The sequence below is a fragment of the Gorilla gorilla genome, chromosome 5, assembly GCF_029281585.2.
Source record: "Gorilla gorilla gorilla isolate KB3781 chromosome 5, NHGRI_mGorGor1-v2.1_pri, whole genome shotgun sequence".
Taxonomy (NCBI): domain Eukaryota; kingdom Metazoa; phylum Chordata; class Mammalia; order Primates; family Hominidae; genus Gorilla; species Gorilla gorilla.
The window spans coordinates 174,130,934-174,147,562 of NC_073229.2; the positions used below are offsets into that span (position 1 = coordinate 174,130,934).

At 50.6% G+C, this 16,629-nt stretch overlaps 2 protein-coding genes across 2 annotated transcripts; both read left to right on the plus strand.

The window, feature by feature from the left end:
- The first annotated feature begins 1,399 nt into the window (after positions 1-1,399).
- Positions 1,400-11,344, plus strand: ULBP1 (UL16 binding protein 1). The gene is made up of 5 exons (XM_063707950.1): positions 1,400-1,904; positions 6,236-6,499; positions 6,714-6,986; positions 7,644-7,775; positions 9,004-11,344. The coding sequence occupies exons 1-4, from the start codon at positions 1,820-1,822 to the stop codon at positions 7,751-7,753; spliced, it is 732 nt and encodes a 243-aa protein (XP_063564020.1). The 5' UTR covers positions 1,400-1,819; the 3' UTR covers positions 7,754-7,775; positions 9,004-11,344.
- A 4,174-nt stretch (positions 11,345-15,518) lies between these two features.
- On the plus strand, positions 15,519-16,040 carry LOC101133056 (transcription factor BTF3-like). Its single transcript, XM_055390837.2, has one exon. The coding sequence runs from the start codon at positions 15,519-15,521 to the stop codon at positions 16,005-16,007; it is 489 nt and encodes a 162-aa protein (XP_055246812.2). The 3' UTR covers positions 16,008-16,040.
- Positions 16,041-16,629: the final 589 nt, after the last annotated feature.

A 16,629-nucleotide genomic window follows, 5' to 3' on the forward strand; every position in this document is an offset into this window, starting at 1 on the left:
AGGAGACCTGCCCTGGGTCCTTAGCATGTGCAAGGATAGGGTTCTTTGTAGAATCTGCTTATTTCATCTGTGTTCATAGCATCTGTCATTTTCCACATACGGACATCCACACACAGAAAGCTGAAGAACCTTGCACAGGAATATTCAGCCACAATATCAGCTGACTTCCATGGCTGAATGCATGATCTCTAGATCCCGGCCATTGCAATAACCTTTGGGCCACTTCTATGCCCATCCTGGGCAGGCCTGAGTCTAGTGGCCAGATGCCTGCAGCAGAGGTGAGGCAGGAGGGCCCAGGTGTGCACACAGGCCCCTCCTCCTGTCACCTGGCTGTCCTGCTTGGGGCTCTCCTGCCAGCCTCCTTCTGCCTTCCTCCTGTTCTCCCAGTCACTGGCCCAGGTCACCCGGCCTCAGGGGTGGTGCTGCCAGGGACTTCCCAGTGGCCTCCTCCCAGGACTAACCTGAGCTCCTGCCCCTAGCCCTGTATGTGGGAGGCTTTTCTCACACACAGATCCCTGGGCCCAAGCTATTCCCCTCCCAAATCTGAGAACTGCCCACCCCCGTGTGACTGTTGTCCTGCCGACCACCTTTCATGTGACCCCTCCGGGACAGAGGCTCTAGTGCATCAGGCCAGAACCATTTGGCTCCTGTGTCCCTGCTCAGTCACAGAGATGGCTGCCGTCCCATGTCCCTGTTCTGAAGCATAGTCAGGCCCTGGGCTTGGTCCAGGCCTCCTCCCCTTTCCCACAGCCTCAGGACCCTGGGGATTGATGGTCACCAGGCGAAGGTCTCCCCACATGAAGACTGTGTGGAGTGGGAGGTCTGTGCCTATTTTTCTCATTCATTGGGGAACGGGCTGAGTGGCTGGGGGCAGAGTGGGACTCAGGGGCTCTGCCCAGTCCTTACTCCAGGCTAAGCCCTCCCTTGCGGCCAAGGGCCACTGGGCCCCCCACCTCCCTCTGGCTTCTACCCGCAGATCTAGATGGTTTCATGGTGACCGAGAGGAGGATGCACTCGGGTGTCCCCTTTGAGGATGGCTGCAGGGACCATCCAGGGACTGAGCCGAGGTGCGGATACAGCCACGGATTTGGGTGTTGTTAGACGTAGAAGGGTGTGTAGCAAAGTGAGCCCCACGCATGCGTAGACTCTTCCCTCGGCTTCTGCTCTCCATGGAAACACAATTGATCACATCATGATTGATCACGGTAGCCCTCTAGGGCTTTCTTTCTTTTCTTTTTTTCCAGAAGTCATAAAGGGATATAGAATATACTCAAAGACCACCTCATGATTTTAGTGGAGAGGCAAAGAAGGTCCGCTCCGGACTGGGGAAGCGGCTGCGCCCTGGACGGAGAGGGGCGGGGACTTCGCGACTGCAGGCGGAGGGAGGGCGGGTGTCGCTGGCGCAGGCGGTGACAGGCAGACACCGCCGCCACTGAGTATTCCTATGCAAGTTTCTTCACCTTTCTGTGCATCAGTGTTTACACTGGGGTAATGATAAATGCTGTGTTGAAAAATTATTTGATGGGGCCATGGAAGGAACGGAAGGAACGGCGTCCTGGCCCGCTCGGGGCCCGCGCACGCCGCCACCAAGCCGCGGGGGCGGGTTGGAGGGGAGAGTTGCGTCAGCCAGGCCGCTGTCAGATGACGAGCCCGGGGCGTGACGGGGTGGAGCATCCCCAAAAAAGTGCATGCCTAGGATCCCGCCCAGTGTATCTCTGCAGGGCAGCTATATAAACAGCCGTGGTGTGAGCCTCGAAGCGATTCATCAGCCAGTCTCCGCGTCTACCGCGCCTCCTGTCCACGGAGCTCCAGGTCTACAATGGCAGCGGCCGCCAGCCCCGCGTTCCTTCTGTGCCTCCCGCTTCTGCATCTGCTGTCTGGCTGGTCCCGGGCAGGATGGGTCGGTGAGTTCGGGGATGTAGCCTAAGCAGGGCGGGGGCCAAACCTGGGAGGTTGTGGACTGCAGCGGGTTTCAGAGGAGGGGAGGCTTCTGGAAGGACCGGCGCGATCTCCCTGAACATCGCGGTCTCCCCAAACGTCGCGGTCCCTCCGAACGTCGCGGTGTCCCCGAACATCGCGGTGCCCCCGAACATCGCTGTCTCCCCGAACATCGCGATCTCCCCGAACATCGTGATCTCCCCAGACATGCCCAGCTGAAGGCACTCAGTTCCCCTCAGTGGCTCCTTTCCGCCGGGTCCGCTTCCTGTGGCTGCTGCTTGCCCCGCAGGCCAGGAGGTTTCTGGAAGGACCGGTGCTGTCTCCCCGAACATCGTGGTCTCCCCGAACATCGCGGCCTCTCCGAACATCGCCCTCTCTCCGAGCAACGCGATCTCCCCGAAAATCGCGATCTCCCCGAGCATTGCCATCTCCCCGAACATCCCGATCTCCCCGAACATGCCCGGCTGAAGGCACTCAGTTCCCCTCCGCGGCTCCTTTCTGCCGGGTCTGATTCCTGCGGCTGCTGCTTGCCCCGCAAGCCAGGAGGCTTCTGGTAGCACCGGCGCGATCCCCCCGAACATCGCGTTCTACCCGAACATCACGATCCCTCCGAACATCGTGATCCCCCCCGAACATCGCCGTCCCCCCGAGTAACGCGGTCTCCCCGAACATCGCGGTACCCCCGAACATCGCCGTCTCCCCGTACATTGCGATCCCCCGAAACATTGCGATCTCCCCGAACATCGCGATCTCGCCGAACATGCCCGGCTGAAGGCATTCAGTTCCCCTCCGCCGCTCCTTTCCTCCGGGTCCACTTCCTGCGGCAGCTGCTTGCCCCATAGGCCAGGAGGCTTCTGGGTGGACCAGCGCGATCTCCCCGAATATCGCGGTCTACCCGAACATCGCGGCCCCCCCGAACATCGCGGTCTCCCCGAACATCGCGATCCCCCAGAACATAGCGGTCTCCCCGGAACATCGCGGTCTCCCCGAACATCGCTGTCTCCCCGAACATCGCTGTCTCCCCGAACGTGCCCGGCTGAAGGCACTCAGTTCCCCTCCGGGGCTCCTTTCCGCCGAGTCCGCTTCCTGCAGCTGCTGCTAGCACCGCAGTCCAGGGGGAGTGTCAAAGAAGGCTGAAAAGGAATTGCAGGAGGGTGGAGGGGCCGAAAGGCTACAGAGGGCAAGGTGGGGCGGGGATCCCTGGTGCAGACCCGCAGCCCCACTGGCCCTAGGGAAGGAGAAACCAGATTCCCGAACCCTAGCTGGGGTCAGGACAGGGGTAAAGGGGAGTTCCACACGGACGCGATCACAGACTCCCCCATCAGCCACAGCCCTGCTCTGCTCTGACCTGCTCTTCACCACACAAACCTTCCAGCACCCCCAGGGCTCCCTGCCCTGGAACTTCGCCCCTACACTTTGCTGCAGACACTCACCTGCACGCAGGGGCTCACCAGACACTTCCTACCCTTCCCCTCACCATTCACTTTCACCACCCAGGTCGCATCCTTTCACTCCCCATCTCAGCTCACCCCTGTCACCACACAGGCCTCCTTCACCTCCCCATCCATGAAGGAGCCCTTAGCACCTCCCCCACCAACTAGCACTTTCTCCCCTTTTGCCTGAGGACACACCCCAGCAAACACACCCCAGGCTTTCCACAGAACTTAATGCAGGGGGGATGGGAAATACCATTTCCCCCAGGATGACCCTGGGAGCGCCCCTGAGTAGAGGCGCCCACTTCTTCCCTTGGGTCCCAGACCCGCCTGTTCTTCCTACTGGGGAGATAGGGTTATATAGAATAGTCACTACATAGACAGGAGTCAGCAAACCCTATCTAGAAAGAAAAGGCTGAAGGCACTTTGGTCCTTGCTGGCCATGAGTTCTCTGTCTGTGTGTCAAGTCTTGTCCCTTTGTAGAGCAACAGCAGGCAATGGCAACCTGCAAATAAAAGGGAGACCAGATGTGGACACTGTCCTAGGTTGCTGACCCCAGATGAGGGCACATGCTGTGTCCTGGCAATTGCTGCCCCATCCCCTAGGGTGTCATCTCCAAGTAGTGTAAGTTGAAGAGTCACAGGTGTGTCCTACCCTGCCTGTGGCTTCTGGGTGGTGTGGATGTGATGGATGTGAATGGAGGTTCTATGGTTCTGGGCCTACTGCGCCCCTCCTTTGCTGCTGGGTGGCATCATCGGTCCCTCAGGGCAATCAGGGACCCTCCTTAAAGCCTCAAGTGTGAGCTAAGGGTGAGGGGGTGTAGCCATGTAGTGTCCTGGGGATCAGAGCCAACTGCTTGTGCAGCTTCTTGGTTCCCTGTGGCCCTGCTCCTGCCCATCCCAGGAGACCCACCTGTGTCTTCTCACTGTGGGGCCTATCTTCCTAATGACCTAAAGGGTGAGGAGCACACCCTGTGATGGGCAGCTCTGAGGCTGTGTGGTCACTGCCCTCCCATAGCTGGAGGCCCATCTCCACAGGGGCCCAGGACCACAGCAGGAGCCACTTTTAAATGAGGGGATTTCACTGCTGTGAGTGGCACAGCCTTGCTTCTGAGCACTAGGGGATCCTGTTGTGATTCTGCGGTTGGCAATTGCCATGAAATCCACATAGCACTATTTTCAACCACATATGCCTCTGGGATCTTAGGGAGTCCAGGGTCAAATAGCCATATTGGTAGGTCCAGTGTCACCCCTCATCACAGAGTGTGTATGGCTGCATCCCAGCTACAAGAGCAGAGTTGAGTAGTGACAGGGGAGGTCATATGACCAGCACAACCTATAATAGTTACTACGTTAACTACAAACACTATCCATTCCCGGTACGAATCCAGGAAATGTGAAATTACCATCGAATGGGTCTATGAACCCAGCACATCCCTCTAAGCTGGACCTGACACAGGTGTCCATCTGTTACTTTGCCATAAATGCACCTCATGAGTAACAGGGGAGCAAGTTAATGCTTCAGGTCCCTGGGAGGAGGTTGGATCACACACTGTGTCCACTAGGAGTGTCTGGGTATTTGCCGTTTCATGGCATACAGTTACCAGAGTGAATGCCCATCTGGCTCTGTGGGGGAGTCTGAGGGAGTCATTGCAGTTGCTCTGGGGTTGAAGGAGCCCACCAGGGCCTCTGGGCTCTCCTTCTAGCAATGGACTCTGAGTCTGAGATGTGGCTCAGTTCTCAAGGCTGGGCAAAGGAGCTCAGTTATTTCCTAGGGTGACTCCTTTCAGCCTTCAGGTCATCCTTCCTTGCGTTTTGTCTTTGTTTGTTGTAATTATTTATATCTAGCAGTATCCGGGTTGAGTTTCCATTTCTTTTGGATCCTTGACCCCTTTGTTCTATGAGCCATGGGCATACATTTTTAAGGCTGAGGTCCCCCACTGGCATTGTGACTTCTTTAATTATTTACATCATTGCACCCTCCTTCCTGCTGACAGTTGACGGCCTCCACTTGAGATCTCTTATTTCAGGATTTTCCATCCCCATTACTACTGGGAGCCCATTTCAGGAAGAGCATTTCCTACCCCCAACCCTGGCCTTCAGCAACAGGCATCCCTGGGCTTCTTGATAGTCTGCTGCCTTCTCCTGGGGCCTTCTTTATATGCTGGGTATACAAGAGTCCTCCAGTCATCCCATGAGCACAGAAGATGGACATTGTTCTGGATTTTCATACTGCAACCACTCTGGCATGGGTGCTTCTCTGAGCCTTTTGATTCTTTCCCTTACACCCTGATGTAGAAGTTCTGGGTTTTCAACTTCTTACCCTGTGAACCATCCCTTTACAAGGTTCCAGGAATGCATGCTCATAGCAGATGGGCATCTTCACTGGGGCTTTGCCAATGTGTTAAATCATGTGACCCATGACAATAATCACTTGCTTATCTAAACTGAATTCTGCCCTCACCCCACCCACTGTGCTGGAGCATCCCAGGGCAGCTCCCACACCCTCTCCCACCTCCTGCAGTCCACATGGGCTGCTGCTGAGGGTCCTCCTCATCCAGGCCTTTTCCTGCCACAACAGGCCTGGCACCTCCACCACAAGGTCATGTGCTGACTGATGTTGGCACAGAGCAGGTGGGACATGTCTGGAGGGGACATGTGGTTTCATGGCTGCAGGAACCTTCCCCTCCGTGTACTCAAGCAAGGGAGACGCTCTAGTTTTCATGACAGTCCTGGCTGGGGCATGTCTTGCTCTGCCAGCCCAGCCCCTCACAGGCCTTCACTTGCAGTCACCATAAGCGGGAGGAGGGGATACAGGTTCCATTTCCCCCCACACCAACCCCCTCTTGTGTTTTTCTTCCACAGACACACACTGTCTTTGCTATGACTTCATCATCACTCCTAAGTCCAGACCTGAACCACAGTGGTGTGAAGTTCAAGGCCTGGTGGATGAAAGGCCTTTTCTTCATTATGACTGTGTTAACCACAAGGCCAAAGCCTTTGCTTCTCTGGGGAAGAAAGTCAATGTCACAAAAACCTGGGAAGAACAAACTGAAACACTAAGAGACGTGGTGGATTTCCTTAAAGGGCAACTGCTTGACATTCAAGTGGAGAATTTAATACCCATTGGTAAGTTTAAAATGGCCCAGGGAGCAGACACAGTAGTAACTTAGAGTCATTTATTGATTTCATATAAAAAATAAATCAGAAGTTTGTGTCACCCAAGAGGTTGAGGAGCATGGGCCGGATGCAGCAGAGAGAGCAAGTCCAGGAGCCAGGAAAGGAAGCAGGGTGGGGCTCAGGCTTTGTCAAGATCAGAGCTGATCTCTTTGCAATGGGGCAGAGCCCCTCACCCTGCAGGCCAGGATGTCTTGTGAGCATGAAGCCCATGGACTCGGCAGAGGATCTTGGCAGTTCGTCTTCAATGGACAGAAGTTCCTCCTCTTTGACTCAAACAACAGAAAGTGGACAGCACTTCATCCTGGAGCCAACAAGATGACAGAGAAGTGGGAGAACAGGGATGTGACCATGTTCTTTCAGAAGATTTCACTGGGGGATTGTAAGATGTGGCTTGAAGAATTTTTGATGTACTGGGAACAAATGCTGGATCCAACAAGTAAGTGAGAGGGGGATAAATAGAAGCTGTCTCGAGTTCAGATCTTATCAGCCGGTGTATGTGTGCGAGTGCGTGTGTGTGTGTGTTTGAGTGAGTATGAACATGACCCCCTCATGGGGGGCTCCTCCTGGGGGTCCTGGCATGCCTGTGCTCTCTCATCCTCCTCTCCCTTCTTCCCCCTGACTCCTCTTCCTCACTGCACCTGCTTCTGCTCTACCCACTGTGCATTTCTCACCAGCCTCAAATCTGTGTGTGTCATAGTGTTTCCACATCTTTTTCATTAGTGTTCCTTCCTCCTAGAATCACCTTTTCTTTCCTCTCCCCTCGTCTGTTTCTGTAAATCCATCAAAATCACCTCCAATGCCAGGGCCTGAGGCCCTCCCCTCCCTGGCCCTGGGACATCACCTCCTCTTTCTCCACAGCAGGAGGGTGGAGTGTGCTGTCACCTCGCTTCCCTTAGCAGATGTGTGAGCTCCCTGAGGGCAGGGGACACCCCCTCTCCCTTCTTACCCCAAGACCTGTCCCAGAGGTTGCCCCACAGCAGAGGGGGACAAAAGGTGTGCCTTCCAGGATGACCTGGGGTGGCAGGAGCTGAGGAGACATCCCCTAAGATTTTGGGCCTGGACAAGGGTTGTCACTGCTGTGTTTCCATTTCAGAACGACCCTCTCTGGCTCCAGGCACAACCCAACCCAAGGCCATGGCCACCACCCTCAGTCCCTGGAGCCTTCTCATCATCTTCCTCTGCTTCATTCTAGCTGGCAGATGAGGAGAGTTGTTTAGAGTGACAGGTACTGTGGGCAATATTGGGAGGGGAGCAAGAGGCAGATGGGTGAGATGGGAGGATGTGGAAGGAGAATTCCCAGAGTCCCAGAGGCTGGGAACTTCTCATCCTGACATTAGACAGATGAATGAGACCTGCTGTCACCTGTTGGCAATGACCTGGGCAGCTCATCCTTGAGTTCTGATGGATTCTAACTGTCAGAGGCCAGAGGGAAAGGGAGGGACCCATACCAAGGCTCAAGGCCTGTTGAGCTTGAGAGGGTTTAACCAATTCAGGCCTGTTTCAGAGCAGGTTCCTATTCGGGAAGGGTAGTGGTGTATGGCCTGCAGGCAGCAGGAACTCAGGCATGGGCAGTCTGCACATTAGGAAAGGAGTAGCATGGCCGCTTCACCTAGGATGTCAAGGGAAAGGGCATCTCTGGAGGAGGCTAAGAAGAGAGTGATCTGGGAGAATCCCAGGACGAGGGAGCTGTGAGGGCCTTGGCCCACCCAGTTCCAAAGGCTGCATTCCCAGAGAAAGCAGCTCGGGTCCCAGCAGTTAAGGTGGAAGGTGAAGATTAGAGTGTGTCCAGACTGAGGTTCAGGAAAAGGCCAGGCCCCTTGGACCCATGGGAGTCCTTGCCCGGCCCTGGGGCGATGCCCCTGCCATTCTGCCTCCTTCATACTCCAGATCCTGAGCCAGCTGATGGCCCTGCCTGGAGCAGAGTGGACTCAGACAGGGGAGCTGAGCTGCTGCTGGAGTTCCATGCTCACCACTGAACTTGGCCAGGAATGAATGGGGCGGGGCAAGGACAGTCCCATTCAGAGCTATGGGTACAGCTCCCAGGGTAAGGAAAGGCTGAGAGTGAAGGCGAAAGAAGGTGGTTTGTCTACAAGCCCACCCAAGGCCAGGGAACGTGGATAGAAAGAGCTCTCTTTGGACAGGGCTCCCCCAGGTCCTCTAGACCCTTGTATGAGAGGGAGGAGCAGGCCCTCAGTGAGGGTGCAGATCCCTCATTACCAGCCTCAGTTGTGAGCCCCCCTGGGCTGTAACAGGACCTGGGCTGGCTCTGTGGTGTGGTGAAGGAGGGTGGAGGTTGGAACAGGCTACAGAGCCAAGGGTAGTGTTGGAGGGAAAAACATGTTTCTTATTTGTGGGAGAGGTTCCGAAATGGGGAGGGCCTGGGAAGGATCACCCAGGAGAACAGACCCAGGTTTTTCTCAGCCACTTAAACCAATGCTTCATCTTTTCTAAAGGTGGAAGATGATATCAAGAAGCCCTTGTTAACCTGGTCTGGGTCCTGCTCTCCCTTCAGGGAGGCCGCCTGTCTACTCACCACTGTGCCTTTCTGGAAAGCAGGAGTTCAAGCCTTAGCAAGCCCAGAGGCCCCCAGCAGATGATGAGGACATTTTCGACTCAACATCTCAGGCCACTCATTACCTTTGCTCATGATCCCAGCAGCCATTTTTCTTAACACCTTCTGCCACTTTCTGTCGGTGCTAATGGATGGAACTCCTGCACAAGTTTTAACTGAACAAGAAATCCCAGCAAAAGGCATTTTTTTTCTACTTCTTTGATTGTAGAAAAGCAGACACTTCTCTGAAACATGACCTTATTCTTCCAAACAGTATCGCTAGTAAAATAGCGTGCTGGACTTCAGACCTCAGGGATCCTTTCGATGCACTGACCAGGAATTGTGATAATCCTTTTTATTTTTATGGCTTTTTACAGTTTCTCATTCTGTCAACCATATTGAAGTGAAGTGGCATAATCATCACTGACTGTAATCTCCAGCTCCTGGGCTCAAGTGATCCTATAGACTCAGCCTCTAGAATAGCTGGGACTACAGGCACATGCCACCAGGCCTGGCAAATTGTTTTATTTTTAGGTAGAGATAGGGTCTTCCTATGTTGCCCAGGATGGTCTTCAAATCTTGGTCTTGAGCAGTGCTACCACCTTGGCCTCCCAATGCTCTGGGATTACAGACATGAACCACAGTGCCTGTTGTAGAAATTTTTAATTATTTAATATGAAAATATTACATTCATGAGTATTTTATTTAGTAAATAAAATAATAGAGAGCCCAGAAATCAACCTGCACACCTACCGCCATCTAATCTTCAATAGAAATGGGCAATGTGGGAAAGACTCCCTATTCGAAAATTAGTGCTGGAATATCTGGCCAACCATATGCAGAAGAATGAAACTGAACCCCTACTTCTCCCCATATATGTAAAATAATTCAATATGGATGAAAGATTTAAATATAAGTACTAAAACTGTAAAAATCCTGGAATATAACCTAAGAAATACCAATGTGGACATAGGGCCTGGCAAAGATTTCATGAAGAAGACACTAAAAACAATTGCAACAAAAACAGAAATTGACAAATGGGGCCTCATTAAACTAAAGAGCTTCTGCACAGAAAAAGAAACTAGCAACACAGTAAACAGACAGCCTGTAGAATGGGGAAAACTATTTGCAAACTCTGCATCTGATGAAGGTCCAATATCCAGAATCTACAAGGAACTTAAACAATTCAACAAGCAAGAAGAAAAAACCCAATTAAAATTGGGCAAAGGCATGAACAGACACTTTTCAAAAGAAGACCTACAATTGGCCAACAAACATGAAAAAATGCTCAGTATCACTAATCATCAGATAAGTGCAAATCAAAACTGCAATGAGTTACCATCTCTTACCAGTCACAAAGTCAGAGATGGTGGTGAGGCTGCAGAGCAAAAGAAACAGACACTGTTGGTGGGAAAGCAAACTTGTTCAGCCGCTGTGGAAAGCAGTTTGGAGATTTCTCCAAGAACTTAAAAATAGAACTACCATTCAATCCCGCAATCCCACTACTCGGGATATACCCACAGGAAAAGAATTCATTTTATCAAAAAGATACCTGCACCAATATGTTCATTACAGTGCTATTCTCACCAGCAAGGACAGAGAATCAATCTAAGTGCCCAACAACAGTAAATTCAATGAAAAAAAATGTGGTACATAGACACTATGGAAAACTATGCAGCCATGAAACACAAAAAAATCATGTCCTTTTCAGCAACATGGATGCAACTAGAGGCTATTATCCTAAGCATCCTAATGCAAGAACAGAAAACCACATACTGCATCTTCCCATTGGAAAGTGGCAGCTAAACATTAAATTCACATGAACCACAGATGCTGGAGATCACCAGACCGGGGAGAGAAGAGGGGCACCTGGGCTGAAAAAACACCTGTTAGGTATCATGCTTACTGTTTGGGCGATGGGATCATTGGGACACCAAGCCTCAGCCTCCCAAATTCTACCCATGTAACAAACCTGTATATGTACCTTGTATTATATAGGTTGAAATTAAAGATGAATAAATAAAATAAAATGACACAAGGCCAAAAACAAATGGGTTTAACTGACCAGAGCGAGAGAACTCTGCACTATGAACCCAAACCCAGTTCAAAAAGATAAAATCTAGTCATTTAAGATAATCGTAAGTTGTATGATGATAATTGTATAAAAATTTGTATGATGATAATTGTATAATAATTACACACGAAAGTGCCAAAACCCTAAAATTAAACACTGTATAATGGAATTACAGATGAGTTCCATCTTGTTCTTTATACCCTCACTTTTTTTTCCATTTTCAAGTGACATTTTTGTTTATCCTCAGGAAATCCTTGCTGTCAGCCTTCTCCTTCTGCACCCACCACCTCCTTTTCCACTGTCCACCTCAGGCCTTCCTCTGGTCTGGGACTGTGGCTTCCTTGACACTGAAGGCCCAAGAGTTGCATTCAGCCTCGGGAGAGAGGAGGATGCAGGGCAGGTTGTGGAGGTGGTCTTGGCATTGCAGAGGAACCTAACAGCTCGAGCACTCTATCTCAGACAGCTGCGTTTCTCCACCAGGTTAGCTACAACCAAGTCAACCTTGCCCTTTTCCTCGTTTTTTTTCTAATACTTCTGAACTCGTACTTGAAAATTTATATTCTTCCTCCTAACATTTCTTTCTACTTCTTGTCTGCACAATATATCCTGATTTATTATGCCCAGAAAACACTGGACTTACCATGTCCATGACAGCTACAAGGCCACAGCTACAAGTCTCCACTTGCTGAAGGGGCACCAGGGGCTTGGAGCCCTTCAAAAGCCCCTGCCCCAGAGAACTCTATTTGGCCTGTCTGGGACTCACTGGAAAAGCCACATTCATTGGGTTTGTCATTGTTTGACCTGCTGAGGTCTCTTTCTAGGGAAAAGCCAGATCTTCAGAGCATTGGCTAAAAGCAGTCATTGCAACCATACAACTCCACCGTTTGTATATGGGGCAAACAAGAAGCTAGTGGGGGAAATTGAGAGAAAGATTTGGGGAATGAGATGAGCATAGAGGCTGGCACGTGCCCAGGAAGCACCTGAGAAGGCCACATCTCTGACCTTTGGCTGACCTGGAGGTTCTGTGCAGGCAGGAAGTGGAGCTGCAGTGGTGACATCAGCTGCCTGCCTGAGTGCAGCAGGGGCAGGAGTGCACCACACACACAAAACCCTCCACACTGGGGAGAGACTCGCCGGCTCAAGGCAGTGATGCAAACCTCTGTCCAACCTCACCTAACTGAGCAGAGACTTCAGGGTCCACCTTGACAGGGAATACAGATGTTATAAGATCCATCCAGGAAAGTCACTAAACAAGCAGCAGTAACACACCTTGAAGAGAGGGGACATCTGATTCCCAGAGCTGTCACATTGTATTCTTGTAAACATTCAGTTTCATCTCAAAAAACCACAAGAGGTGCAAAGAAGCAGGGAAGGATCCCCAGACACAAACAAGGAAACGGCCCCTGGAACTGTCCCCAAGGAAGCCCAGCCATTGGCCTTAGTGAGTTACTCACTGTCACTCTGAGGCAATGGCAGTCAAGGGGAGACTGTGTGGAGGAGGCTGTTCAGCTTCCTCATTTCCATGGAGACAGGACTCAGCAGAGGTGGCGCTAGAGACTGAATGTCTATGTGCCCCTAAACATAGTGCCTAATGTGTACTAGGAGAGGGAGGCTTTGATAGGTTATTAGGGTATGAGAGAAAAGTCCTCAAGAATGGGGCTGGCTGGCCAGGTGTGGTGGCTCACGCCTGTAATCCCAGCACTTTGTGAGGCTGAGTGGGGTGGACCACTTGAGGTCAGGAGTTCGAGACCAGCCTGGCCAACATGGTGAAACCCCATTTCTGCTAAAAATACAAAAATTAGCTGTGCATAGTGGCAGGTGCCTGTAATCCCACCTACTCGGGAGGCTGAGACAGGAGATTTGCTTGAACCTGGGAGACAGAGGTTGAAGTGAGCCAAGACCGCACCATTGTACTCCAGCCTGGGCAACAAGAGTGAAACTTTGTCAAGAAAAGAAGGAAGGAAGGAGGGAAGGAATGAAGGAAGGAAAGTAGGAAGAAAGGAAGGAAGGAAGGAAGGAAAGTAGGAAGAAAGGAAGGAAGGAAGGAAGAAAAGAAGGAAAGAAGGTAGGAAGGAAAGGGAAGGAAAGGAAGGAAGGAAGAAGGAAGGAAGGAAAAAGGAAAAAGGAAGGAAGGGAAAGAAAGAAAAAAAGAAAACATGGAAGTAAATCTTTGTGACTTGGGGTTTGGCTAAGACTGCTAAAGTAGTGTATGCTAAGGCAATATTGACAAAAGAAAAATAGTTTCATTTGACTTATTCTAAAGGTAAAACTTCTTTGCTTCAAAAAGAATGTCATTTAGAAAGTGAAAAGACAACTTACAGCATGGAAAAAATATGTGCAAATTATATACCTGGTAAGGGACCGGTATCCCAAATATATAAAGCACTCTTTACAACTCAATATTGTAAAGAGAAATAATGCAATATAAATATGTGGAAAGGTTTTGAATGATCATTTCTCCAGAGAAGTATAAGTATACATTGGTCACTAAGCCCATGAAAAGAGGCTCAACATCAATAGCCATTAGGGAAATGCAAATCACAGCCACGAGAAGATGCCACCTCACACCTAGTAGGATGGTTGTCATCATAATCACAGTGAAGACAGGGAGAGACTGGATCCTTCACCCCTGCCAGAGGCAGAGCGCAGGGAGTTGGGGTTGGGGTGGAGTGTGGATGAGAGTGTGGTCTGTGGGACTGTGATGGTGAATATTAGGTGTCCAGTGGATTGGATAAGGGATGCCTAGATGGCTGGTAATGTACTCTTTCTGGGTGTGTCTGTCAGGGTGTTGCCAGAGAAGACTGACATTTGAGTCGGGGGATGGGGAGAGGAAGACCCCTATCAGTGTGGGTGGGCACCATACCATGGGTTGCCAGCTGGGCTAGAAGAGAGCAGGTGAGAGAGGGTGGGGTGACTCTGTTGGCGGAGCTCTCTGGCTTCTCTCTGCCTTCCCTGCAGGTTCTTGCTTCCTTCCTCCTTGGACATCAGACTGCAGGTTGTTTGGCTTTCCCTCCTCCTGACAGGTGACAGCCTCCACCTGGGATCAGTTATTTCAGATCATTACTCCTGGGAGTCATTTAGGGGACAGCATTTCCTACCCCCAACCCTGGCCTTCAGTAACAGGTATCCCTGAGCTTCTTGACAGTCTGCTGCCTTCTCCCAGAGCCTTCTTTATATGCTGGGTAAACAAGAGTCCTCCAGGCTTCCCATGAGCATAGAGGACGGGCATTGTTCTGGATTTTCACACTGACACCCCTCTGGCATGGGCACTTCTCTGAGCCTGTGATCCCTTCCTCTATGCTCTACCTTAGAAGTTCTAGATTTTCTACTTCTAGCCTTGTGAACCATCCCTTTTCCAAGGTTTCAGGAATGCATCTCATAGCAGATGGGCAGCATCGCCAGGGGCTTTGCCAACTTGTTAAATCCTGTGACTATGACAATAATCTCTTTATTATACAAATTGGATTCTGTCCTACCCCACCCACTGTGCTGGAGCATCCTAGGGCAGCCCCCACACCCTCTCCCACCTCCTGCAGTCCACATGGGCTGCTGAGGAAGATCCTCCTCATCCAGGCCTTTTCCTGCCACAGCAGGCCTGGCTGCTGACATGACAAGGTCATGTGCTGACCGATGTGGGCAGAGCCCAGGTGGGATATGTTTTGGGAGGACACGTGGTTTTATGGCTGCAGGGACCTTTCTCGCCTTGTACTCTAGCAAAGGAGACACTCTAGTCTTTAACTAGTTGACATGACAGTCCTGGCTGGGGCACATCTTGCTCTGCCAGCCCAGCCCCTCAGAGGTATTTACTTGCAGTCACCATAAGGGGGAGGAGGGGTCTCAGGTTCCACTTCCACCCACACCATCCCCCTCCTGTGTTTTTCTTCCACACACACACGCTGCCTTTGCTATGACTTCATCGTCACTCCTAAGTTCAGACCTGAACCACGATGGTGTGGAGTTCAAGATCAGGTGGATAAAAGGCCTTTTCTTCACTATGACTGTGTTAGCCATAAGGCCAAAGCCTTTGCTTCTCTGGGGAAGAAAGTCAATGTCACAAAAGCCTGGGAAGAACAGACTGAAACGCTAAGAGACGTGGTGGATTTCCTCAAAGAGCAACTGCCTGACATTCGAGTGGAGAATTGAATATCCAGTGGTAAGTTTAAAATGGCCCAGGACAGGAGGGAGCAGACACTATAATAGCTTAGAAACCTTTAATGTGTTCATGCAACAAATAAATCAGGTGGGCATCCCAGCGTGTGTGTGCCTAATCTCAGCTGGTCCACCTGAGACAACCTGAACACCAACCCTAGTCTCCCATGCGGCCCCTTATCCACTCCGACAAGATGAAAGAAACAATCACGAACCAGGAAAAACTTGCCAAACTGCAGGCACAAGTGTGCATTTGTGGGAAAGGACCTGTTTGCAGAAAGAAGAAGGTGGTTCATAGAACAGCCACAGCAGAAGATAAAAACTTTCAGTTCTCCTTAAAGAAGTTAGGGGTAAACAATATCTCTGGTATTGAAGAGGTGAATATGTTTACAAACCAAGGAACAGTGATCCACTTTAACAACCCTGAAGTTCAGACATCTCTGGCAGGGAACACTTTCACCATTACAGGCCATGCTAAGACAAAGCAGCTGACAGAAATGCTACCCAGCATCTTAATCCAGCTTGGTGTAGACAGTCTGGCTAGTTTAAGGAGACTGGCCGAAGCTCTGCCCAAACAATCTGTGGATGGAACAGCACCATTTGCAACTGGAGAGGATGATGATGATGAAGTTCCAGATCTTGTGGAGAATTTTGATGAGGCTTTCAAGGATGAAGCAAACTGAATTGAGTCAACTTCTGAAGATAAAACTTGAATAAGTTACTAGGAACTGCTATTTTATATTATGACTGCTTTTAAAGAAATGTTTGTTTATGGATGTGATAAAATCTAGGTGTCTAATACTTTTGAGCCCAAGCCTCTTGGACACTGAGCTCTTTTCAGTTTTTGCATATACACAATTTATTCTTTGCAGCTAATTAAGCCAAAGAAGCCTGAGAATAAAGTTTGAAACAAAGGTTAATAATGTTCTTAGCCTACTTAAAAAAATAATTAATTAATTAAAAATAAACAAATAAATCAGGTTTATATCACTTGAGAGGTCAAGGAGCAAGGGCAGCAGACAGGAAAGGAAGCAGGGTGGGGCTCAGAATTTGTCAAGATCAGAGCTGATCTCTTTCCAAAGGGGCAGAGCCTCTCACCCTGCGGGCCAGGATGTCTTGTGAGCACAAAGCCCATGGACACAGCAGAGGATCTTGGCAGTTTCTCTTCAATGGACAGAGGTTCCTCCTCTTTGACCCAAACAACAGAAAGTAGACAGTGCTTCATCCTGGAGCCAAGAAGATGAAAGAGAAGTGGGAGAAGAACAGGGATGTGGCCATGTTCTTCCAGAAGATTTCACTGGGAGA

What these genes read in the sequence shown, in the direction of transcription:
- ULBP1 (XM_063707950.1), top strand. Translation starts at nt 1,820, where the DNA reads ATGGCAGCGGCCGCCAGCCCCGCGTTCCTTCTGTGCCTCCCGCTTCTG. An exon ending in GTCCCGGGCAGGATGGGTCG is followed by an intron (nt 1,905 to 6,235) that starts GTGAGTTCGGGG and finishes TTTCTTCCACAG; the next exon opens with ACACACACTGTCTTTGCTAT. An exon ending in GGAGAATTTAATACCCATTG is followed by an intron (nt 6,500 to 6,713) that starts GTAAGTTTAAAA and finishes GCAATGGGGCAG; the next exon opens with AGCCCCTCACCCTGCAGGCC.
- LOC101133056 (XM_055390837.2), top strand. Translation starts at nt 15,519, where the DNA reads ATGAAAGAAACAATCACGAACCAGGAAAAACTTGCCAAACTGCAGGCA.